This window comes from Echinops telfairi, unplaced genomic scaffold (genome assembly GCF_000313985.2).
Source record: "Echinops telfairi isolate 266 unplaced genomic scaffold, ASM31398v2 ScPeMD7_7457;HRSCAF=8495, whole genome shotgun sequence".
NCBI lineage: Eukaryota > Metazoa > Chordata > Mammalia > Afrosoricida > Tenrecidae > Echinops > Echinops telfairi.
Window position 1 is genome coordinate 22,743,055 of NW_022111357.1, and position 25,791 is coordinate 22,768,845.

The 25,791-nt window shown below is 44.0% G+C and overlaps 1 protein-coding gene across 2 annotated transcripts in view; it reads right to left on the reverse strand.

The window, feature by feature from the left end:
• ZBTB40 (zinc finger and BTB domain containing 40) overlaps window positions 1-25,791 on the reverse strand; it is a 78,765-nt gene that overhangs the window by 42,290 nt on the left and 10,684 nt on the right. The window contains exon 3 of one of the 2 annotated variants that reach the window (XM_045298818.1): window positions 12,785-12,978. The exons of the other annotated variant lie outside the window; for it this stretch is intronic. Within the exon in view, the coding sequence (XP_045154753.1) occupies window positions 12,785-12,842 (58 nt within the window). The 5' untranslated portion in view covers window positions 12,843-12,978. The remainder of the gene's footprint in view (window positions 1-12,784; window positions 12,979-25,791) is intronic. 2 annotated transcript variants of the gene reach the window in all.

A 25,791-nucleotide genomic window follows, 5' to 3' on the forward strand; every position in this document is an offset into this window, starting at 1 on the left:
AAGATATGACAAAATAATAATTTATAAATTATCAAGGGTTCATGAAGGAGAGGGGAGCAGGGAGGGAGGGGAGGAATGAGCTGATGCCAGGGGCTTAGGTGGAGAGGGAATGTTTTGAGAATGATTAGGGAAATGAATGTATAAATGTGCTTTACACAATTGATGTATGTATGGATTGTGATAAGAGTTGTATGAGCCCCTAATAAAACGATTAAAAAAAGAAAACAAAAACATATAAAGGTTAAGATGACCTCTCGCTAATATATTCAAGCACCACTCATCTTATCAGTTTGTCCTACTGTGGTGACATCTGTGTGGCTTGAAGCTATGTCACTGGTATTTCAGAGACCAGCAGGGTCAGCCAAAGTGAACAGGTTTCAGCTGAGACTAAGAACAGGCTATGAAGACAGACTAGGCTGTCTACTTCTGAGGAATTAGTCACTGAAAACCAGAGACGGTGCCAGAAGATGAGTCCCTCAGATCAGAAGGCACTCAAATATGACTGAGGAAGAGCTGCCACCTCAAAGTAGGGTTGACTATTATGATGGGAATGTAGTAGTAAAGCCTGGAAGAAGTACAGCCAAAATGCTCCTTAGAAGGTTGGTGACACTTTGTCTCAAGATCTCCATCTGAAGTTGCAAAAGGCAAGATCAGAGGCCCCAGAGGCTGCAGCATGGAGACCAGGGACAGAGCCAAGGGGCCAGGCTGTGATGGGGGTAGAGACAAGGAGACCATGAAGCATGCCTGACCTCTGCCTTGTGGAAATGGTTCTTGGGCTGGTGAGGAGTCATATTCTCCTTATCCCTAACACAGTCAGAGGAGGTCAGGTATGGCCATGTCATTTACTCACATCATAACCACTGGGATGATAAAAACAATGAAGACTGATAACACCAAATGTCGGTGAGGAGGTGGAGTAACTAGAACGCACATAGACATTGCTGGTGGAAGTATGAAATTATATGACCACTTGGGGAAATTTGTTTGGCAGTATCTTACAAAATTGAACAAGTTAAAAAAATTGAACAAGTTACTAATACATGCAATAGTGTTCATGAATTTTTTTTAAACATTATGATAAGTCAATGAAGACAGACACAAAGGAATATATACTCCATGATGCAACTTATGGGGAGGGGGGGTAATACAGCAAAGCTAATCTACAGTGATAAAAATCAGATGTGACTGTGGAAGTAATCGTGGATTTATGTTTATGTATGGGAAGGGCACTGATTGGAAAGGTACACAAGGGGGATAGAAATGATTATTACTTATTTTGAGTGTTGTTCACAAGAAAAAATAGTTGTCAACCATCTTGGAACAAAACACTTAAGATATGGCATCTTAAGATGTAAGTCAATTGTATCTCAATTAAAAAAAGTAATGGCTAAATGTGTTGCTGTACCTAAAATGCAAAAGAGTCCTGGTGGCATAGTGGTGGGCTGCTAAAACTGCAAGGTCAGTAGTTTGAAACCACCAGCTGGCTCCATGAGAGAAAGAGGGGGCTTTCTATGCCCATAAATGGGTACAGTCTCAGAAAACAATAGGGGCAGTTCTAACCTGTCCTATATGGTCACTATGAGTCGGCACTGACTAGATGGCAGTGAGTTTGTTGCTGTTGTTGTTTTTGAAGACCTATAATGCACTGCCTATTGAGAAGAATGGGTGTGGGAAAGGGGGGTAAAAAATTAGACAGAATGACAACAAGCACAGGATCTAACACTTGGGGGTATAGCTCAGTGGCAGTGCAATTGACTGCATAGTGCCCAGCACTTACTAAATGCTTACTATGTGCGAGGCACTGCTAATGCTCGGCATACATTAACTCATTTAATCCTTACAACAATGCCACGAACCAAGCACTGTGATCATCCCCAGTTTACAGATGAGGAAAACAAGGCACACAGTAGTTTTATCATTTCTCAGGGTCTTATGAGTAATGTGTGATGGAGCTGGGGATTCAAAATCAGATAGGCTCACTCTGAAATCTGTATTGTAAAACACTAATTCATGGCCGTTCTAAAATGAAAAAAATCAGCACACGGGAGACTGAGTTAGGATGTCCTAAGGATCAGAGTATGGCAGCAGTCATGATGAACGTCACGTCACTAGTGTGGCTGCCAGCTGCCCTGGTGCCCATTCTGACTCACGGCAGCGTCCTGCACGAGGAGCAGTGTGGCGGCTCTCAATGGCTACTTTCCTAGAAGGAGATCACTAGGTCTGTTTTTATGAATCCATTTCTGGGTGGACCCAGAGTGCCCACCTCTTCCTTAGTAGCCAGCCCTTCACCCCCTCAGGGACAGCTGACGGGCTTGTGTCTCGGTTAGATGAACCACGGACGCTAGCACATCCGGTATGAAGGAAGAGAGCTGAATAAATATGTGCAAACAAGAAGACAGAAGAGAATTAAGAACGTCATTAATCTAGCAGCAGGCAGGAAAGGGACAAAGGACTCCAAGTCCAAGTGCACCAGTAACCAGGGCACAGAAAGAGAGCAAACTCAGGGAAAGGCAGGTTCTCCGACTGGATTTTTAAAAACTAGCACTATGTTACTTGTGAGATACTGTGTGTGTGTGTGTGTGTGTGTGTGTGTGTGTGTGTGTGTGTGTGTGCTTACACTAAAAGCAGTGCCTAGCATGTAATAAGCACTATCTATATACACCTTTATTATTATTACCACAAGAGGCTAAGAAATAATTCCCATTAAATAATTTTGAAACTAGCCATGTGAGTTAATAACTTATGTACCTATTGTAAGTAAACAATTAAACTACTTCCTGTCATTTAATAGAACTAATGAACACTATACTATTGATTTGGAAGCTGCTGAACTATATTAAACGGCTAAACTACACTGACTATTGCCCCAACTACCTTCGCAAGGAAGTCAGATGAAGACGAGAAAGGGCAGCAGCAAGAGCGATGCTTCTCAAGGTAAGCTGCTCCAGTCGAACACTGCCGCGGCACGCTGTACATGCAGCCCTGTAGATTCATGGACAGAAGCAACCTAAATTATGTTATTAAGCACTTACTGAAATTGCTAGGCTTGAGAAAATTGTCAAAGGTCCCATGGGAAAAGCGTTTAAGCAACAAAAGAGCACCAGCAAGATGGATGTTCCTCAAAGGAACAATATTAAAGCCTGGAGAAAAGACTATACTGATAAAGAAGAAAGATACTTAGAAAGAGGGAGCTTAATTGGCTGAACCAAGTGCTGCATAATGACCCAAAAACACAAATGGGAATTCAACACAGAGTGGAAACTAGGCCAGCTTTCTAAAAGAAGCACGGGAATATTTATTTATTTATGCATTCATTTATTTTTCTGCTAAATTTTTTGTCCATCTACTTCCAGAGAGGATTTGACTGTTTGAGAATTCCTTCGGTTACAAAGGAAAAACAGTCCCACACAGGAGAAAACTCAGAACAGCCAAAGAGAGGCCTAAGTCACAGTTTGTAAAAAACAAACAAACCAAAACTTGGAATCCCTTTAATGACTAGTGAAGACAGTAAGACCAAAAGCTCCAGGTCTCACGACACCTTGCTTAATTCAGTAAATAGATATTCTGAAATCCACAGTTGCTGGCCAGATTGAGATGTTGGCTCAAGCCAAGATCTTTGCTACTAACACTAGAGGGTAAGGAGATCTTACATGGGTCTCGGGAAACTGAGTCGGACAGTTCCCTCATTAAAATAAAAAAAAACAAACAAAAGCAAACTCGCTACCATAGAGTCGACTCAGAGTGACTCTAGAACAAGGGAGAACTGCCCTTGTGAGTGTCTGAGACTGTAATTTTTAACGGGAATACAAAGCTCCATCTTTCTCCCATGGAGCAGCTGGTAGTTTTGAACTGCCAACCTTGTAGATCATAGCCCAATGTTTAACCACTACTCCATCAGGGATCCTCATTCACAGTACTAATTTCCCACAAACATTTCACCAGCAAGACATACATGTCAACCAGTAACTATGGGTTAACTGCCTACTCTACCCAGCACACTGCCAAATGCTGTGGGAGTCAGAGGAAATATAAAATAAGGAGTTTGTAGTTAAGTCTACCCAACACTAGGATCATCAAAACCAGAGTTCTTCAGAGGACTCCAGTCACAAGGGGCTGGAAAAGGAGAGGGAAAGGAAGATGCCGACTGACCCAGTGAGAGAAAGGGAAGGGAAGGGCTTGAGCTGGAACTACAAACGGGGTACCATTTCCACAGGCAGCGGGGAAAGGGAAAGCGTTACAGAGGGCTAGAGGCACGGACCTAGTGCCAGGAGAGGCACACTTGACATGTGGGTGGTTAAATAAAGAACGGGCAAGTGGCACAACACCTGATATTGGGAAGGCAGTCAACACGTAACTGCACCACTGTCGTGGACACTCCGCTGGCTAGGGTAGGCCTCTAAGCACACTTCTGTCAAAGGAAGCGTGGAAGCAAAGCTGCCTACGTCAGGGAGGCCAGGAAAGCAGTAAGCTTGCTTTAAGGAAAGAACTTCTAAAGTAAGAACAGCCCAGTGAAAGGAGAGCTTTACTGGTCTGACAGTGATCACATAAACCCAACTCACTGCCATCGCCTCAGAGTGACCCTGCAGGACAAGGCAGACCTGCCCCTGTCACTTTCCATTGGAGTTAGCAGCCCAATGCGTAATCACTATGTCACCAGGACTCCTAGTCTGACCAGTAGTGACAGGCGCGGGGCATTACAAAGGGGAAAGGCTAGTACTGGGAAGGAAGGAAAACTTGGCTATCCAGCAGTATAGATACGACACGATATACGTTGTCTGTCTACTACCAGTAAATAACTGAAGGCTCATGGCACAGAAGCTGCACCCACCTCTGCCTGGCTTCCCGTTCTACAATAGCCAAGAGAGAAAAGCCACACTGGTAATTCATCAAGACCCTTTACTTTGGCTCCCCCCAAATTTCTGAACTTCCCCAAGGTCTGAGGCATCTGTCTTTTGGTCTGGTGTTTCTTTTATATTGCTGTTATTGATAACTCCTATTTCCTGAGCAAAAGCTTTACTTCCATCTTGATGGCTGGGCTTGGTGGCAACCAGAGAGTTTGAAGGGGCCCTGGAGAGTCCTGTCCATTGTGTTCCGCGAACAGGAGTTCATTACTTTATCTATCACATACTCCTGTCGCATGACCAACTGACCTTAGTCCAATCTCCTCCCCTTGAAGGGAGGAAACTGAGGTCCTGAGAGGCTGCGCTGCTCCTTGATCTGATCTGTTCTCACCCCAGGGCTATTGAGTATCTCACAAACAACCGGAGCCAGGTGAAATAACAGGCATGCTCAACGTAATTAGAGCAAAGATCACACGCTCAGACACAGAACCGGGGGCATTCGCTACACGCAGAATGATGATTTAAAACGTAAGGTATCCAAGGAATCCAGCAAGTTAAAAGAGAGCCACTAGCAATTATTTCTGAGAATGTGAGGAGGATTGGTGAGGTTAGGGAAAGGTGACTGTATAGCTTATAGCAGGCCCAGATTTCGCAAGTTCAAAAGCAGCTGTCATTTGGTCTTGTTTCTTACATGGAGGGCCTGAAAGGCAGCAATGTGTAGTGTGAAGAATGCAGATTTTCATATCAGGCACTTCCAGGTCAATGGTGATCACTCTCCTGTGCCTTGTCATTGTCACTTCTAATATCATCATCATCATCATCATCATCGTCCCCCAAATGCTAGTCATCTTCTGTTCCAGAGTCCTAGATTTGGAGGCAGGCCTGTATGACCCGCAGGCTCTGCTAAGGTACATTCTCATCACTGGGAAATCCAGGCAGCCAGACCAGCTCTGAAGACTGTGAGGGGCAGAATCAGGCCCTTTGGGGAATTGAGTGGCTGTCTGGTGAGCTTCTTGGTAAGAGGGGAAGATGCGGAGATAATAATGCCTTGCTTAGGTGCTGGGATTTACAGTTCATCATCCCATGTATCCTGATTTTACAAGCAAGGGCTAAGGCTCTGATATGCTTTGTTAAGGGGGCAGTGCTAACAAGAGGCAGAATGTACACTTTCGCCCAGGTTTCCCATTTCCCAAGCCATGACTCTTTCCTCGATAACAAAAGGTCTCACTAAGTCACGGAGACTTAGCTAACCACTTCTACGGATAATTGTCCCTTCCAAGAGCTTAGCACCCATTAAAAAGTATAGCTGTCAACTCTCAGTTACTTAACATGAGCACTTGTCGTCTCACCCTGAGGGGACTGCTCTACCAGCCAACCACAGTCAATGCCCCATTGACTCAGGAGACCCTATTTGTCACAATTACCAATTCATGACATAGCTACCCTTACTATGATATCCCGTTCTCCCTTTTCATATTCGACTGAATTATAGTAGGATATCATTATATTTTAAAAAGCCACGAATCAGAGCTACTAATATGCATCATACTGTGTTTCTAAGCACTTTTTTACATATCACTGCTTGTAATCCTCACAATGCAATTTATAAGTGACAGTGGAAAGGTTAAGTAACAGTCATAAGCAATCAGTAGAGGAAATGAGATCTGATTCCAGTCTGTCTGACCCTGCAGCTCATGCCCTTTTATCCTCTAGATCAATTTTTCAAGCTTTAATCACATGGAGATTCTTGTCAAAGGAAAGATATGATTCAGAGGGGCTGAGGTCAGGCCTATCCAGGTGATATGGATACTGCTGGTCTAAGGAACATACTTTGAGTAGCAAATGACTATATGGTACTGTGTGTTCACAAGTGGAGGGGCAGTGAAAAAGAGGAAGAAAAGAGGAAGACCCTCCACAAGATGGACTGACACAATGGCAGCAACAATGGGCTCAAACGTGACGATTATGGGGAAAGTGCAAGACTGGAGAGTGCTCTGTTCTGTTGTACACAGGGTCACTATGAGTTAGAACAGACTCAACGGCACCTAGCAACAACCACAAATATTATTAAATATCACTGAAACAGTCCTGCATCCCTAAAAAGCCATAAGTCATCCTCGTGCAGCTATCTTGGCTGCTACCACAGGTCAGCAGTTCTGACCCACCAGCTACTCGGTGGGAGAAAGATGAAACTGGCTACCCTACAGCCTTGAATGGCCAAAGAGGCAGTGCCGCTCTGTCCTACAGGGTTGCTAGGAGTTGGGATCAACTTGATGGCAGTGGTCTTGGTTTGGCTCTATTCAGAAAAGCAATCTCTAGGGTACCTCTGGGAATAAACCTACAAGATAGAGAGGATTCCAAGAACAGGACTTTTAGCAAATGGCTCTGAAGCCTCCTGTTATCAACCCAAACTCCGCTGGGATACATTTCATTAACCTAGTCTTCCAGGGCCAGTCCCATTTCCCCGGCTGTTGCCAACTAACCTGCCTTGTCCCAACTATTCCTGATCTAGAATGGGGTCCAAAACCAAACTCACTGCCAGGTGACTTACACTCACTGGGGTTACCGTAACTAAACCTGCGCCGAGACGCTGCGGGGAGTAGCAGAGTACAATGTGTGGGGACATGAACTGAGTCTAACCAACAGGCCCTGGCTCATGACATTATGGCCTACTGTGCTATTTCCTTTCCAGCCACTCTTCCGCCTGTTATTCGTTATCCCCACAGATTCAGACAACTCCTTATTCATAGCCTCCTACCCAGATACCCTGAAAGTTGTCAGAAGCAGTGATTTCTTTTTTGCCCAACCAGTCTCCCCTGTTTCATACCTTCGAATCTCTCAAATGCCTTTGGCAAAGGTATCAACTGTTCTACTGTGTGGACAAATGTCCAGCATTCCCGCTAAACATTTCCCAGTGAATCCTCTTAACCTGCTTCCCTGTTATATAGACACCCAGTGGTGCAGTGAGTTACATGACGGGCTACTCACCGAAAGGATGGTGCTTCAAACTCATTAGCTATTTACAATCCTATGAAGCAGTTCTCCTCTGTTCTATAAGGCGGCTGTAGAGTCAGAACTGAGTAGACGGCAGTTCTGGGTGTAACATTAGGTAGAGGCCATTATGATTCTCCTCACTGTACAGATGAGGAGATGTCTGCTCAAGAAAATGGTGCACTTGCTCCCCTCACACAGCTGCGACATTAGCCAGCGCTCAAATGCGGATCTGCCTGGCTGCATGTCCATAGTCTCTCTAGTTGACAGGACTTCTGGACTCACTTCTAGTATACTTCAGCCCTTCAGAGAGAGACAGGCTGCTCCCGACAGAAGCACCTACATGGGAGGTCCCTGGCTGAAAGATGGGTGGAGGTGTGGATCTGGGAAAGAGTACTGCTGGGTTAGTTCAGCTGAGTGACGAGACTTCCCACGATGTCTGGACCATAACTTATCAACAGGTCTAGTTGGGGCTGTCAACCTTGAAGGTACAGAAATCCTATCCTTTCAAAATCTCATCATTACTTAAATTGGGGGGAGAGGGGTGTTGGCTAACACTAGCTAAATTCATATGGAGTACAAATCAGAAAGTCAATTTTTTTAACTCATAAGGTGAAATGTGCCTATTCCTTTGAGTTATCTATGAAGAAATCCAAGATCAGGTATCATCAGTAAGTCTCTCAAGAATCATACAGGCACCAAAAGCGTTAACTATATGCTATCAACATTTGGCAGAAATGCTGTTACACCCGGCTTTGCCATGAAAGGAAACACCCGGCTGTCAGGCATTTTGCAGGAAGGGCCCACTGATATTCCGTCTTATCCCTTCTTATCATCGAGTTCCTGGACTCTTCCGAGGCTCTAGTCCCTCTTTGATACAGTTGGATCACTGAACTCTTGGACATTCAAGTAACCTTCTGCAGGCCTCGCCTAGCAATGACCATGTGGCTAGTCGGACAGTCTCTCCCTCTCGCCCAAGACCAGGGATGTCTTATTCTTGCCCCTGTCCAGAGACCTTTCTTCAGGTGTTCTGGACAGACAGCTCTAGCAGATCAGAGCTCCTCCTCAGTGAGCCTAACTCCAAGGAGGCCCTCGCCTAGCTTCCTGCTGGGCCACTCCACTTCCGCGAGCTAGTCCAGACTTGGTCCCCACTCCCTATCCCTCCACCTCGCCTCCATTCCTTGCCGCCACACACTTTCTCACCACTGCTGCTCTAACTTCCTGATGTCACTCTGCCACACCCACCGATGAACACTTAAAACATGTATTTATCAATACCAAACACGCATGAAATGGTTTCTGATCAGAAAAACAAAAATCAGAGAATTTTCCACTTAAAATTAACCTAAGAGATAATTTAATTGTGTGCTAACCAGTTTACAGATGAAAAAGGATTGACAAGAGTTAAGTGACCCACCCAGTCATGTATTTAGATAATGGCAGGGCTAGTGTCTGGACTCAGGTTCTGGGCTTTCAATCCACTACTCAAACCAAAATACCAAACTGCAAGTACACACAAAAGACCCCAGTGGGAAGGCTACGCATCCCACAGACAGGTCACCACCAGCACTTAGCAGGCTTTGAAGCACATTAGCCAGTTTTGTCTTTGAATGATGACTGATAGATCAACCACTGATAGATAGCTCTTGCAATAAGAAAATAACTATCTCTAAGTCTTACAACTATCCAAAAGTGTCTGAGGAAATATACAATTGCAAACTGCAACTCACTGCCATTAGAATTCTTAAGGTGGATTTGTGATTTTAGGAAAAAAATTTTTTAAATGTTATAAGTCACTACTTATGGTATCTAAATGACTCTGGTAGCGCTGTTAGGTCAGCACTCGTCTGCCAACCACAAGGTTGGTGGTTCAAATCCACCGGCTGCTCAGCAGGAGATAGATGACACTATCTACTTCCATAAAAATTTACAGCCTTGCAAACCCTATATAAGACAGCAGGGACTCCATGGCAGTGGGTTGGGTAAGATCTCTGGAGTCCCTGGGGGAAGTGGGGATGGAGTAGGTGGTTAAACACTCAGCTATTACCTGAAAGGTTGGTGGTTCAAATTTACCCAAAGTCACATCAGAAAAAAAGCTTGGTGATCTGCTTCCAGGAAGTCCATCATTAAAAATCTCATACAGTGTAGTTCTACTCTGAAGCACATGAGGTCACTATAAGTCAGTCAACTCAACAGAAACTGGTTTTGGTTTAATTAAGAAATATTTAAAAGGTAATATATTAAGACAGGGCTTTCTATTCCTGTAAACAGAAATATTCAGAAACCCCCAGGCGCTATGAGTTAGTGATGACTGTGAGTTTGGTTTGGTCTATTAAAGAATATGGGAGCCCTGGTGGCACAATGGTCACACATTGGGCTGCTAAGCACAATGTTAGCAGTTCAAAACCACCAGCCACTCTGTGTACGAAAGAAGGGGCTGTCTACTCCCATCAACAGTTACAATCTCAGAAACCCACAGGGACAGTTCTACCCTGTCCTATAGGGTCACTCTAAGTCAGAATCAACTCGATGGCAGTGTTTGGTTTGAGTTGATATATTTTATCACAAAAAGTGAAAAATATTAGCTCATTCATACCAATAAAAAAATCACGAACACTTCAATTAAAAAAGGACAAAGAAAAAACAGGAGATCCACAAAAGAAAATTTTAAAAGACTAACAAACCACTTTTCCAGTCAGTCAAATTACAAAAGGTTTTCAATGATAATATTTTATTGAGAAACAGTGGCTTCAGATCATGTACTCTGATTTGGCAAACTGAAGTCTAACTTGACCTTGAACAAATCCCTTTAATCACCAGGAACCTTAATGTCCTCACAAATTAGATGGGAAGAAATGTTTATGTACATTGTATTCAAAGGAAAAATATTAATGGTTAAAAGAAAGCACAAAATCTGAACGTACTTTAAAGGTGCCATGGGTGGCTGTTAGGTGCCATCGAGTCAGTTCCGACTCACAGCGCCCCTGTGTCCAACAGAACAAAACACCGCCTAGGCCCTGCCCATCCTCGCAACCGTCCTTAGGTTTGCGCCCATGGTTGCAGCACTGTGTCAGTCACCTCCTTGGACCCTCCTCTTTTTCGCTGCCCCTCCACTCTACCAAGCATGATGTCCTTCCCAGGGACAGCTCTCTCGTGACAACATGTCCAAAAAAGGTGAGATGAGCGTTGGTGGGATAGTGGTGTGCATAGCTGCTTCCCAAAGTCTAGATGAGATAAAGTCTCACCATCCTTGCCTCTAAGGAGCATTCTGGCTGTACTTCTTCCAAGACACATTTGCTTATTCTTTTGCAATGCATGGTACTGTTGATATTCTTCCACAGCACCCTAATTCAAATGCATCAATTCTTCTTCGAGCTTCCTTATTCAATGTTCAACTTTCACATGTGCATGAGTAAGGTTGTTACATAAGTACAGATTAGGAATGTTTTGCTGACATTAAAATCAAGCTGTAAACAACTAAAGAGAGAGAGATTAGTTACACTTCAGCAAAATGTTTAACGTTTGAGCCAATTAAGAAAGTGAGAAGCCTGGGCTTGGGACTTTCAACTGCAGTCTCAGGGAATGTCCAGGTCCCGGACAGAACGCTGTGCAGCTGACTGAGAACAACAAGGAGGCTCTGAAAAGCTAGCAAGCAGCCAGCTAAGATGCAACTCACTGGTCTCTTCCCGTCCAGAGTAAAAAAGGGTGAAGAAAATCAAAACTCAAGGAAACTGAAGACCAGAAGAACGAGATGGTACCTGGCTACCACTGCCAACTGTTTAGATAAGGATCACAATAGGAGATCCTGAACAGAGGCAGGGGGAAAAAATCAAGATCATAAAAATGACCAGCCTTCCTGATCTGATAGAGACTGGTGGATCCCCCGAGACTAGCTTTTAGACACCCTCCAAACCTGGCACTGAACCCAACCCTGGGGATCAACTCTCAGCCAAACCATGGAGAAAAATATAAAGTGAACGCTAATACTTGTGAGAACATACTTCTCAAAACAATTAGCCAGCCACGACCCAAGGGGCAACATTTGCCTAAAACCAAGGCTTAGAGAACAGAATAGGGCAGGAAAGCCAGACCAATGGGCACAGAGGGGTTCAGGGAGGAAGTGAGAGGAGAGCTGTTATATAGAGGGAACTGCAATTAATGTCAATAAACAAAATGTGCATAGATTGCGAGTTGGAAAACTAATTTGCTGTGTAAACTTTCATCCAAATCATAAATTTAAAAAGAGAATGAAAAGACAACCCTAGAATAGAAGATAGATATTTTACAGTTTATCTATCTATCTATCTGATAAAGGTCTAGCATCCACTCTTACAAGTCACCAACAAACCCAGGAAAAGCAAGCCCATTGCTATGGGCTCGAGCCTAACTCACAGGGGCCCTAGAAGACAGACTAGAACCGCCCCACTGGGCTTCCAGGCTGAAAATCGGTACCAGCACACACTATCACATCTTTCTCCCATGCAGCAGCATTTGCCAATGCAAAAATGGCCAAGAAAAACATGAAAAGATGCTCTTCATCTCTGATCATTAAGCAAATGAAAGTCAAAACCACTTCACACTCACTCGATGGTTATTTAAAAAAAGAAAAAGTGTTGGCTAGAACTTGGAGAAATTGGAACCCTCATGCATTGCTAATGGGAATGTAAAATGGCACGGCCATTGTAGAAAGCTTGGCAGCTCCTCACAAAGTTAAACATAGAATTACCATATGACCCAGCAATTTCACTCCCAGGCATATACACAAGAGAAACGAAAACATATGTTCACACAAAAACTTGTACAATAATGTTCATAGGAGCATTATTTGTAATAGTCAAAATGTGGAAACTACTCAAATGTCCATCAATGGATGAATAAACAAACAAAATGTGGTATAGCCATACAATAGAGTATCTTTCAGCCAAAAATAAGAATGAAATACTGATACATACTGCAATATGAATGAGGCTTGAAAGCTGAAGTGAATGAATCCACACACACAAGGATCATCTATTGTAGGACTCTATTTACACAGGATGCCCAGGATCGGCGAATGTATGCAGAGAGCAGGCCCGCGGCTGACGGACTCTGGGAGGGAAGAGTGACTGCTAATGGTCAGGTTTCTTCTCAGGGCAACGACAAGGTTCTGTAATTAGAAAGAGGCAACAGTCATGTAGTCTGTGAACTGCACTTTTAAAGTTGGTGAATTTTATGATAACGGTTTTTCTTTCCAAACTTGTTAATAATGTGGGGAAATGCTGTCAATATACTGGGAGAGAAAAGACTAGCACACAATTGTAAAAATGTTTAATTCCAAATTGATTTTAAAATCATTCATTTACATACGGAAAAAAGATAAGGTATATACCAAAATGCTAACAATGGGTATTCCTAGATACTATTGTGGGTGATTCATTTTCTTATTTTATGCATTACTATATTTCCAAAATCCCTATAGTAACCATGCATCACTTTTAAACAGGACAGTTTATGATCAGAAACCTGGGTAAGCCTTACGCTAAAACTAATGGCCTTTTGCACACACCATTCATTTATTTAGCCCCATTCATGTAAAGATTTCTATAGGGTCACTATGAGTCAGAATTGATTCAATGGCCGTGGGTTTTATAACAACCCACCCTCTTCCATCGTGTTAATTTCAACTCAGTGACCAAAGCTGTGAATCTTTAGGAAAGCAGAAAGTCTCATCTTTCTCCTGCAAAGCAGCTGAGTTTGAACCTCTGACTGCTCTGCTAACAATACAATACTCACCTGAGAGTGCCACCAGGGTTCCTTATGTACCAGGCACAATTATATTAGACATGGACTTGGTATAAGAAATTTATCTAAGTCCCCAGAGGAGCTCAAAACCTGAGTCTATTTGCTCTTTAAATGACATGCAATGTTGCCAGACTGTAGACTTCCAGGGATAGGGTCCAGGCCTCTCACGAGCAGCAGTGTAGTTTATGGCTTAAAAACGGGCTAGAGCGAGACCGCCTGGGCATGAGTATGGAATCTCTTATTATTTACTGCGTGATATTGGGTGAATTTCCAAATCCTGTGGAATTCAGAAAGGAGTCCTGTCAGTGGGTGTTGGGCTGACAACCACAATGTTGGTGGTTCAAACCCTCTCTCCCCTCAATGGGGAAAAGATGAAGTTGCCTGTGCCCATAAAGATTTATGGCCTTGGAAACCCTATGTAAGGTCACAAGGAGTTAGACTTTGCACATGTTGTCAGGAGAGACCAGTCCCTAGAAAAGGACTTCAAGCTTGGTAAAGTAAAAGAGGAAGACTCTCCAAGAGGGATTGACACAGGGCTATCAGGGGCTCACATATAACACTTGTGAAGTGTTTCCCTCTTGCACACAGGGCCGCAATGAGTCAGAAAGGACTTAAAAGGACTTAATTTAACAACAGGCGTCGGGAGCGACTAACCCTCCAACAACAGCTAGCAGCAGGTTTGGATGAGGCTCAGAAGGAGCCTGGGGTCACGGCAGTACTTGGCTGCAAACCAAAAGATGAGCATTTTACGCCCCCTGGCTTCTCTGCAAGGGAAAGCTGTGACAGTCTGCACCCCTAAAGATGAAGCCTGGGAAGCCCTATGGGGCAGTTCTACTCTGTCCGATGGGGTCGCTAGAAGTCAGAACGGGCCCAGTGGCACCAGGTCTGCAGGAGGCCGAGTTCCCATCTCTATCAAATGGGGCGATAATAGCATCTGCCTCGCTGGGTTGCTGTGAAGGTTAAATGTGTTAACCCGTCTCAAACACTGGCAGCACTCTATGCCAGGGACATCAGAAGGAGTCGATACGTTAATTAGGTGCTAGATGCCATCATCATCATCACCACCTCACGACCAGGCTTTCTAAGGAGGTAGACACACAGAGCAAATTAAAGGCCTCAAGCACAGCTGTTTTCAGCTTGGATAGAATTTGCGCCACAACTCAAAAACTGGCAGCTAGCATCCGATTCTTGATGAGTCCCTAAGAACCATTCAATTCAACTCATTTCTTTTTCCAGATTCTCTCAATTTCTAATGAAACTCTTCTTTTGAAGAGTTCCATAAAATACGAGGCAAAACATCAGTGTTCAGCATCACAAACTGCCTCTGCCCTCCCATCTTCTGATTCATAGAAACCAGCTGTTTACAGGCTGTTATAATGGCAGGCGGCTTTGGGAGGCTGGCCTGCCTTCCCCTGCCTTTCTCAGCCTGGCCGCTCAGATCCAGGCATTTGCCCAGGCTGACTCTTCACGGGCCAAACCGCAAAATCTCCCGAGCACCACACTTGTCTAACGAGTGACTGGAGGTGCTGACTGCATTACACCTAATGCCGACTCTCCCATCCTGCAGTCGAGAGTCTCAACAAGCAAGCATCACTTCAGCACTTTCAAATCCCCCCTTTGTGTTAAAACAGACCCTTGACTCAGTCACTTGTACTCAGAGCCATTTTACTGTGTCCTGAAACTGAAAATACGGGCAATTTCTGCGATTTTGCCCGCTGAAGGATCCCAGCGTGCCTTCCTCTGCCAGGAATAAAGCAGGGCCCACATGAACACAGCATCAAGCCCCAAATTCAAAGATCTCTGTTTAATGGAAAAGTCACAGCACTCTGGCAACTGAAGAATACCAAAGCAGGCCCTGGGCTCCTGAGACAAGGGGCTGGGCAGTCCAGGTTTGCACACATCTAGAGCAGCCACAGCTCAGCATGGGTGCCAGCCCTCTCCCGTGACTAGCTGTGTCACTCAGGGGGATGTCTCTTAACTCTCTGGGTTGGTTTCTGCCGGGAAACATTAAGGTTACCTCATGGGCAGTTCTGAGTGTGGAATAAGCCACTCCCTGTACATGAGTTGACACCGGAAGAAGAGTCCCTGGACTGCTGCACACGGTCACTGATCATAATAGATGCAACTCTTGTACCACACGGCCTCCAGAAAGGGCCTGCTGGTACAAGGGTTAAGATCTTGGCTGCTACTTGAAAGGGTGATAGTCAGAACCTATCAGCCCTGGCACAGAAAAAGATTTACATCCCGGCAAACCTCTGGGACATTTCTTCTTTGTCCTATACATACATCATTATCAGTAGGCATTGACTTGACAGTCACAGGTTTGGAAAGGTGTCCTGGTGGTACAGCTGTTATAGCACTCCGCTGCTCACACCAGCCTGTGTGATCATAAGGTGTCAACGGCAATAGGCCTTAGAAGTTCAAAATTAAACAATCCCATTGAGGTGTAGGAGACGGGTGAAAGTAGAGACCCAGAGCCCACCCATAAGACCTTCCCATGCAGAGAGGCTGCACAGAAGAGAAGATACATCCAGGGGCAGTTTAGCACCCACGAAACACACAACACTCCTCTAGTTCTTTAATTCTTCCTTCCCCCACTGTTATGATCTCAGTCTTACCTTGCAAATTCTGCTAGACCGATGTCCGTACACGAGCACAAACGAACACTTTCAAAACACGGAATTCAGCATAGACAAAACCCTCAGAGAAAGTAATGGGAGTAATGATTCCAGGAGAGTAGGGGAAGAGAAGTGGGGGAAGGGAGGACGGATAGCAATAATGACAGAATAACCCTCCTCAAGTTGGACGATTACCAGGATAGTTGGTGAAGGGATAGTATGGGTGGTATAAGATATGTATAAATAATCATAACAATGCATAATATATAAAGGGTTCGAGGAGATGGGAGGGCGTGGGAGGGAATAAAAACAAGCTGAGGTCAAAGGACTCAAGAAGAAACATAATGTTTTGAAATTGTTGATGCCAACACTTGTACGTGTCTGCTTGAAATAATGGACGTATGGATTGTTATAACAGATGTGAGAACCTCCAATAGAATGATTTATTAATTTTTTTTGTTAGATGCAATTTTTATTTAACATACAGATCCCTGGTTTCGTTTTGTTTTTTAATAATTTTATTGGGGGCTTGGACAACTCTTATCACAATCCATACATACATCCATTGTGTCAAGCACATTTGTACATCTGTTGCCATAATCATTCTCAAAACATTTTCTTTCTACTTGAGCCCTTGGTATCAGCTCATTTTATTCCCCTCCCTCCCTGCACCCCTTCCCTCATGAACCCTTGATCATTTATAAATTATTATTATTTTGTCATGTCTTACACTGTCTGACATCCCCTTTTACCCACTTTTCTGTTGTCCATTCCCCAGGGAGGGGGTTATATGTAGATCCTTGTTAACAGTTCCCCTTTTCTACCCCACCTTCCCTCTACTCTCCCGATATTGCCACTCTCACCACTGGTCCTGAGGGGTTCATCTGTCCTGGATTCCCTGTGTGTCCAGTTCCTATCTATACCAGTATACATCCTGTGGTCTAGCCAGATTTGTAAGGTAGAATTGGGATCATGATTGTAGGGGGGAAGAAGCATTAAAGAAATAGAGGAGAGTTGCATGTTTCATCATTGCTACACAGCACCCTGACTGGCTCATCTCCTCTCCGCAACCCTTCTGTAAGAGGATGTCTAGTTGCCTACAGCTTTGGGTCCCTACTCTATACTCCCCCTCATTCACAATGATATGTTTATTTTGTTCTTTGAAGCCTGATACCTGATCCCATAGACACCCAGTGAACATAGAGGCTGGTGTGCTTCTTCCATGGGACCTTTGTTGCTTCTGAGCTAGATGGCCGCTTGTTTATCTTAAAGCCTTTAAGACCCCAGATGCTATACCTTTTGGTAGCCAGGCACCATCAGTTTTCTTCACAACATTTGCTTATGCACCCACTTTGTCTTCAGCGATCATGTTGGGAAGGTGAGCATCATGGAATGCCAGTTTAATAGGACAAAGTATTCTTGTATTGAGGGAGTACTTGAGTGGAGGCCCAATGTCCATCTGCTACCTTAATACTAAGCCTATAAATATATGGACATAGATCTATTTCTCCATCATCATATAAAAATATATTTACATGTGTACATGCCTGTATTTAGACCTCTATAAATGCCCATTGCCTCCTAGTTCTTGCCTCTATTTCCCTTTACTTTCCTCTTGTCCCACTATCATGCTCAGCCTTCATTTGGGTTTCAGTAATTCCTCTCGGTTACATTGCCCTTGATCAAACCCTACCAGGCCTCCTACACCCTCCTCACCACCGATTTTGGATCACTTGTTGTTCCCTTGTCCCTGGGTTTGCTAAGACCCACTTCCTTTCCCCACCTCCCCATCTCCCATGTTCTCCTGGAACCATTGGTCCTGTTGTTTTCTCCTCAAGATTCTTTATCCCACCTATCTTATTTAGCTAGACCTGCAGAGATAATAATATGCACAAAACCAAGACAGAGCAAAACAAAGCAACAAAAGAAAACAAAAAAAACCAATGACAAAAAGAGAAAAAAGCCTGTAAGTAGTTCAAGGTCTGTTTGGTGACCTTTAGGAGTGTTTTCTGGTCTGATGGGGTGCCACGCCCTGGCCCCAAAGTCTATTTTTGCTATTCTCTTGGGACTTCCTAGCCCTCCTCCCCTTGCTGTTCTGTTGCATGCCCTTAGTGTCTTGCATTGGGGTGGTAGGGTCAGATCGGGCGCCATTCCCACACTGTGTTGTCCTCCGTAGGGCTATGGGTCAGTGAGGAATGTTGTGTCTCATAGTGGGGCCAGCCCTATGGTCCTCTCTGTGCTTTGGCTGCTCTGAGCAGGGATATTGTCCTCAAAGCTTGGTGGCCCAGGATATGCTCCACTCTCTCTTCCTCCCCCTGCATTTGCTCTTGTGTGCTCTGATCAGACAAGGAATCCACTGCCAATCAAAAGGCCAGCAGTTGGAACCCCCAGCTGCTCCATGGGAGAGAAATGTGGCAGTCAACTTCTGGGAAGAGTACAACCTGGAACCTCCGTGGTCCTGCTCTGTCCAATAGGGCTGCTGGCAGTCTCTGACTTACAGCAACAGCTTAGGTTGGTTCCTGCTTTCAGAAAAAGAACAAGTTGCCAAAATATTTTCCTTCTACTTCACAGGTGGGATGAGTGGTACAAGAAATGCAGTTTTTAACCACTCAATAGAAGTTACCGTGTATCTTTTATAGATGTCAAACACACATTTTTTTCAAAGGAAAAAGGCAACTCCAGACTACTTTCCTACAGCTGGTCTTGGGTAGGAGTCATCTGGGCAAGCAAGTTTCTCACGGCAGAGAGGCGGGCTGTCATCCATCTGACCATCTGAGAGCCTTCCCACAAAGCCTGAACCCACTGACGACTAGGGCAGGGGGTTGTCAACAATCACCTGGTGCAACTGTCCCACTTCACAGCGAGGAAGCTTGAGAAATACTGTATGATCTCCTAGCTCACTAATGGCAGAAATGTGCCATTTCTGTTAACTAGGCGCTGGAGGACTGGTGGGTTACGCATTGGGCTGCCAACCACAAAGTCAGTAGTTCAAACCCACAGCTGCTTGGAGGTAGAACAGTGAGGCTACCTGCTTCTGAACACAGTCTCAGAGTTCCACCCTTCCCTACAGGATGGGTGAGTTGAACAGACTTATGGCAGTAGGCTGTTGTCTTAGCTATGTCTTAGATATAGTGAAGAAGTAAAAAAAGCTTTTCAGAACAGGGTATGGGAAGACACAAAGCTAACATTTCATGAGCATTTATGTGCAAAGCACTTGGTCGCACGCACGCTTCACATGGGCAGCCTCCTATAATTTTGCCAGACCTGTGAGGTGGTTACTATTATTAACCCCACATTCTACAGAGGAAGTGGGTGCCTAGAGATGAAATGGCAGGCCCCAATTGCAAAGTGGCGAACTCAGTATGCAAATCCCTGCTGTCTGGCTCCAGAGCTGGTGGAGTCTCTACCTTCAAGTTCTATTGCCCAAGCTTGAGAAGTAAAGGGCTCTGAAACCTAGGGTCTTTCCTTACTTTCCCCCACTCTTATTAGAGACAATGCAAAGATACATTGTTTTTAAAAAATGCTTAAAGAAAGATACATAGTAAATAAAGTGTGTGTGGATGTGCTTAAATAAAAGCAGGTTACATTTATTTAGAATCTATTTACTCTGTTTTATGTGAGGCACTCCTCCTCCTCCACACACACTCCTCCTCAAGCCGCCCCCACCGACTTGTGCTAGACCCTTCAGCGGTAGCAGAGGGGTGCAGGCAGCCACCTATAGGCCTCTGAGGTCCGGTCTCCATTCCTCATCAGCAGACTGTGGGTCCTAGTCCATATGGCGGCTCTTCTCTGAGCTCAGCCAAAAGCCCTGTGAGGCTACATACTTGGCTAGGAAATTCAGCCTAATCCCTGCTCTCCAGTTTACAGCACAGCTGGGAAGAGACCACTTTCAGTTAAAATCCTTTTCTTCTGCTTTGGTAGTTAAGAACCAGACACTTAAGAGACTTCCTACACTATTCAGCTCCCCTGGCCTTCGGTACACCTCTGTCTTAGTTCTCTAGCAAATACCCTCAGTGGGTCAATTGAGCAGAGACATTCACATTCTCACAGTTCAGGAGGCTGGAAGTCTGAAGTCAGGGTGGGGCTCTAGTCAGCTGCAGAGGAAGGCCTTGTATCTTCTGAGCTTCCTTGTGTGGTCCAGCATCCCTCTCAGCCCATCTCTGTGCCTTCCACTGGCCTGTTTAACCTCATATCTCAGAGGAGATTGACTCACAACATCCAATGGTAAACTGATCTTATTAACATATCCAAGAGAATCCTTTCTCAAATGGGATTTTAACCCCAGGCATAGAGATTAAGATTTACAACATATATTTTGGAGGGACACAGCTCAATCCTTAACATTCCACCCTTTGTACCCCCCATCCCACCCCCATTCATATCCCTGACACCTGCAAAACTCAGTCACCATCACTAGGCCCCTTTAGGGAATGAGTTGCTGAACCTGGCAGCTCAGGTTCATAATCTCAGGTGGCACCAAAATCAATTACACAGAATAGCTCACAGACAATGTTCTACTTCTACTGTGGTATCCACTAGGGTCTTACAAGCTAGTAAGTGGCCATCTACGGTGTAAGTCGTGGTCTCTCCCCTTGTCCAGAGGAAAGAAGAGTGATGAAAATCTGAGAGACAGGGAAACAATCTGAGAGACTGGTGGACCACTCAGACATCAGTCTCCAGCCCTAAGACCTGAAGACCCAAATGGTGCCCTGCTGTCAGTACCAACTGCTCTGAAAGGAACCACCTCAGAAGATCCTCAATATATTGCGTAGAAGAAAAGAAAAAGGTCCAACAAAACTCAAAATCATAAAACAGATAGGGCTTACTTGGATAGAGACTAGTGGAACCCCAAGGCTATAAAGCCTTAGCCTTCAGGTCTGGAACTGACACTCTCATTGCTCAAAGTTCAGCAAAACAACAGATAGGTCTATAAAGGGGACAATAACGCAGAGAGGCACACAAACCTTACAATAATCAACCATGAGATCAAAAGAGCAGCATTCCCCCCAGCAAAGTTCAGAGAGGTTAGGAAAGGCGGAATGGTAGCAGGAAACAAGATGGAGTGTTATGAGTGATGGCATGTTGAGGGGATTGCAGTGAATGAGGTGAGGGAGGGGAATGTGCGTGAGTCATTGATTGCAAGACTGTGCTCTATGAATCTGAGCCCAATTCACAATCAATGTCAGAACAAAACAAAACACAAAAACACATTCGCTACATCATATCATCCCAAAAGTCTTCAAATCAATTCTAGGTCTTATTCCATCCCAAGACAAAATTTTCCTTCATCTGTGAACCTGTGAAATCTGGGCTACAAGTGATTTTCCTCCACAGTATGTATAATGGTAGAAGAGATGCGTTATAGACATTTCCATTACAAATGCAAGAAATCAGAGGGAAAGAAGGAACAGTAGGCCCCAGACACAGCTGGTGTTGTTGTTAGGTACCATCGGATCGGTTCCAGCTCCTACCTTGTTTCCCAAAAATAAGACATCCCCCGAAAATAAGACCTACTTACAGTTTTGCTTCTCACTGAAATATAAGGCATCCCCCCGAAAATAAGGGTTTGGATTGTTATGATGATACTCCAGAAGACGATGACATGACTGTCATTGAATAAATGAGTATATGTACCATAGATTGTTATACATGGAAATAATGGTAGTAACAAGAAATTCTTGATACTGTAGGGTTCACAGTTTGTCTGGTTATGCTGGTTTGTGATGACAACTACTACTGTACTGTATACAGGCAATAAATTTCCCTTTTTTTGGTTCAACAATAAATGTGTACCGTATTCTTCTTCATGGAAAAATAAGACATCCCCTGAAAATAAGAACTAGCACATCTTTGGGAGCAAAAATCAATATAAGACACTGTCTTATTTTCGGGGAACAGGGTAGCAACCCTAGACACAACAGGAGGAGACACTGCCCAGTCCTGCTCTGTCCACATGGTTTTGTTCTGTTGGAACCCAGCATTACAGCTACGAGATGCCACTCCATTTGGACGAGAGCCTTCCTCTTTCTCACTGCCCCCTGGTGTACCAAGCACGATGACCTTTCCCAGGGACTGGATTTTCCTGATAACATGTCCAAAGTACGTGAGACAAAGAGTATTCTGGCTGTACTTCTTTCAACACAGATTTGTCTGTTCTTTAGGCAGTCCATGGTACACCGTCTACATTCTTCCCCAGCACCATAATTCAAACGCATCGATCCTCCTTCAGGCTTCCTTATTCAATGTCCAACTTTCACACGTATATGAGGCATCCAAAACCCAGTAGAACCATTTATATAAGCTCTCAAGGCTTGGAAATAATCCTCTGTTCTTTGAGACATCTACTCTACTCCACTACACTCTCTGGCTCCTGTGAGAAAGCCCCTGGGTCCTGGCCTGCAGCCTCCCTTCCACTTCCAAATCCATAATAATCTGAGTACATTCTCCTCCAAGAACTGTAAGCATTTTCTTTTGTCTTTGAAAAAGTGGGATTCTTTTCATCTCTATCTTTCTCTCATTCATCACTAGGGAATATAACAAGAAGGTTAATTTAAGCAGCTAACATTAAAAAAAAATTTTTTAAGGCTAAATAAATAAATAACCTCTCTATTGTCTTTAGCTTTAGGAAAGAGCTTATAGGATTCCATAGTATTGGCTCACAAATGTTCAAAGGAAGACATGGAAATTTTTGGCCTCAATACTTTGCTGCCCAGGAAAATCACCCCAGGCACCCTGGGCCCAATTAAACTGCGGTCTTGGACTCCGACCTTAGAATGTCTCTAGGAGGGCGGCTGACAGCATAGTGCCAGCCCAAGGAGCAGCTTGAGTCTAGGGTGGTTGAATTAATGACCGCCAGGCCTTCAGCACACTTTCAACCCTAATCGTAGGCTACCCAATGAACAGCAAGGTTCGTTGTCATTTAGTTTAAATGTATTTGTTTTTACTGTGTCCGCCAGCTTGGAGCTGTGCACTCACAACAGTGGCTTGCCTTTGAAAATTAACTACTACCTGATTGCACAAATAAAGCTAGAGAACAGGACAAAAAAGAAAGAGGAAGAAGAGGAGCAGAGGACAGAGAAACAAAGTAAGAGACAGAGATGAGGCAAACAGAAGTGAAGGAAGGTAAAGCATCTGGGGCTTGAATAGTAGAGGAGACGAAGTACGAGATTACCTATTGGGGTTGAGCAGAGTGGCTCCGCCTCCCTGGCTTCTACCTTTCCTGGCTGGCGGTAGTTCAAAGTTTGAAAACGACCTGCATAAGGAGCTGAAAAGAGTCAGGTTCTAAGTTAAACCTTAACTTTAGCTTTGAACCTTGAGCTAGTTAACCTTTCAAAATAGAGTGAAAATGGAGTTGACGTGTATGTGGGAGTTCACAATGCTATCCTGTCACCATTTTAAATGCTTAAACATTTCCAGAGTAATTTATGAGGGTAAGGGAACGTATGGCTTAGTGGTTGTGTGCATTACAAGAAGTTATTAAGTAAAACACTTAACATAGCATCTGTAGGTGTTCTAGCATTCTGTAGATGTTCAGGAAACAATAACCTAGCCTAGCACTCTGTAGGTGTTCAGGAAACAATAACCATGATTGGCAACAGGAGCTCTGGTGACACAGCAGGTTATGCATTGAGCTGCTAACCACAAGGTCAGTGGTTCAAATCCGCCAGCTGCTCTCAGGGAGAAAGATGAGGCGGTCTACTCCTGTAAAGATTTACAACCTCAGAAACCTAAACAGGGAGCTCTATCCTGTCCTGCAGGGTCACTATGAGTCAAAATCAAACTGATGGCAGTCAGTTTGTGGGTTATTTGTTCATTAGCAACAGGGTATTTTGTAAAGTTCTGGAATGGAGGTAAGGAGAAGGACAAAATACAGTGAAATGAATGCATCAATGACTACAGACATGGGACTATCTAAGCATCTGCACAAGGACAACCTTTCTAAATACAGGACTTACTGCTGTCCCCATTCTTTCACTCATTTTCATTTCCTCTTATTACTCAGTTCACCTACTCAACAAAAAATTTGATTGCCTACTGTCTGCAAGCCATGGTATAGGGACTAAGGAAGGAAAGAAGAGACAGACAGACATGATAGATGGACTTCTTAAGGAGATAATATAATGGGTTGGTTTCGGGTGGGGTGGAGGGAATCCATGAACCATTTGAGTCCTATGCAAAATGTTCTGAGTATGTGAGTAAGAACAACTCTGAGAAGTTCTGGAGGGAGGCTAAGAATCAAAGCTAATCACCCCAACAAGAAACACACCGTATATATTCGAGTACAAGCCAACCCGAATATCAGCCAAGGCATCTAATTTTACCATAAAAGCTGCATTAAAAGTGTGCTGGGAAACGGCTTATACACGAGGATATACAGTACATGTTTCTGAAAAGAAAACCAGAAACCACTCCTGAAGAAAATCACAAATGTAGCCTCCAACAAACAGGCATAAACAGTGATCCTGGATAGTTAGATTCTACATCATAAAGGTGCTAGCTCTCCCTAAGGAAGTTTATCAATTTAACACAATCCAATAAAAATACCTCCAAGCTAATTCCCTCTGACACAAGGTGATTCTAGCATTCATTTGGCAGAATAAATAAGAAAATACAGACCGGAAAACCCTGAGAAAGAGCACTATGAAAGAATGGGTCTGTCCAGAGGTTACAACAAACCATAAACCTTTTAAAACTAAGATGGTTTTGTAACAGCCAGTGAGCTGACAATCTAACCAAGGGAGCTAAACAGAAAACAGTACCAAACAGTACGAAACCCAAATATATATACAAGCTTGGGAGACCTGGCTGGTCATTTGGAAGAAGATAAAATTGGATCCTCTCCAAACCAAATGGCAAGATAAATCCCACTGGGATATGAGTCTTTAAGTTTTGGGTTGTTTTTGTTTTTTAAGTGAAACCACATACATATGGAAGACAACATGAATGAATTTCTCATAAATTGAGATTGCATCAAACAAACAAACCCAACTGCCATCAATTTGATTCCGACTCAGATTGACCCTATAAGGACAGAGTAAAACTGCCCTTTTGAGATTCCGAAGCTGTAAATCTTCATAGGAGCAGACAGCCTTCTCATTTTCCTTAGAGCAGCTGGTGGAATCGAACTGCTGAGCTTGGGGTTAGCAGCCCAGCAAGTAACCCACTATGTCCACCACCAGGGCTCCTGAGTGGGACAGATTTCCTAATTATGTCTCAAACCCAAAGTAGTATGTGGTAAGTGTGATAAACATGACTATACAAAGATGTAAAACTGGTACAGCAATAAAATGGCATCTGCAAACTCAGCACATGACAGACTGGAAAAAGTCGTATTGCAACTTTTGCCACAGATATTGGGCAGATATGTGTTATCACATAAAAATAAAACAATTAAAATAACACTGAAATACTATTTAACTATCCTATTGTCAAAAATCTAAAGCTTTATTATAAGGAGGCCCAGGAGACACCCCACAGTGCGGCTCACTGGTGCCTGAATGACCAGGAGTTCTACGGCCCCTACCAGTGGGTAGCCCTCCTCAAAACAACAAACATAAAAC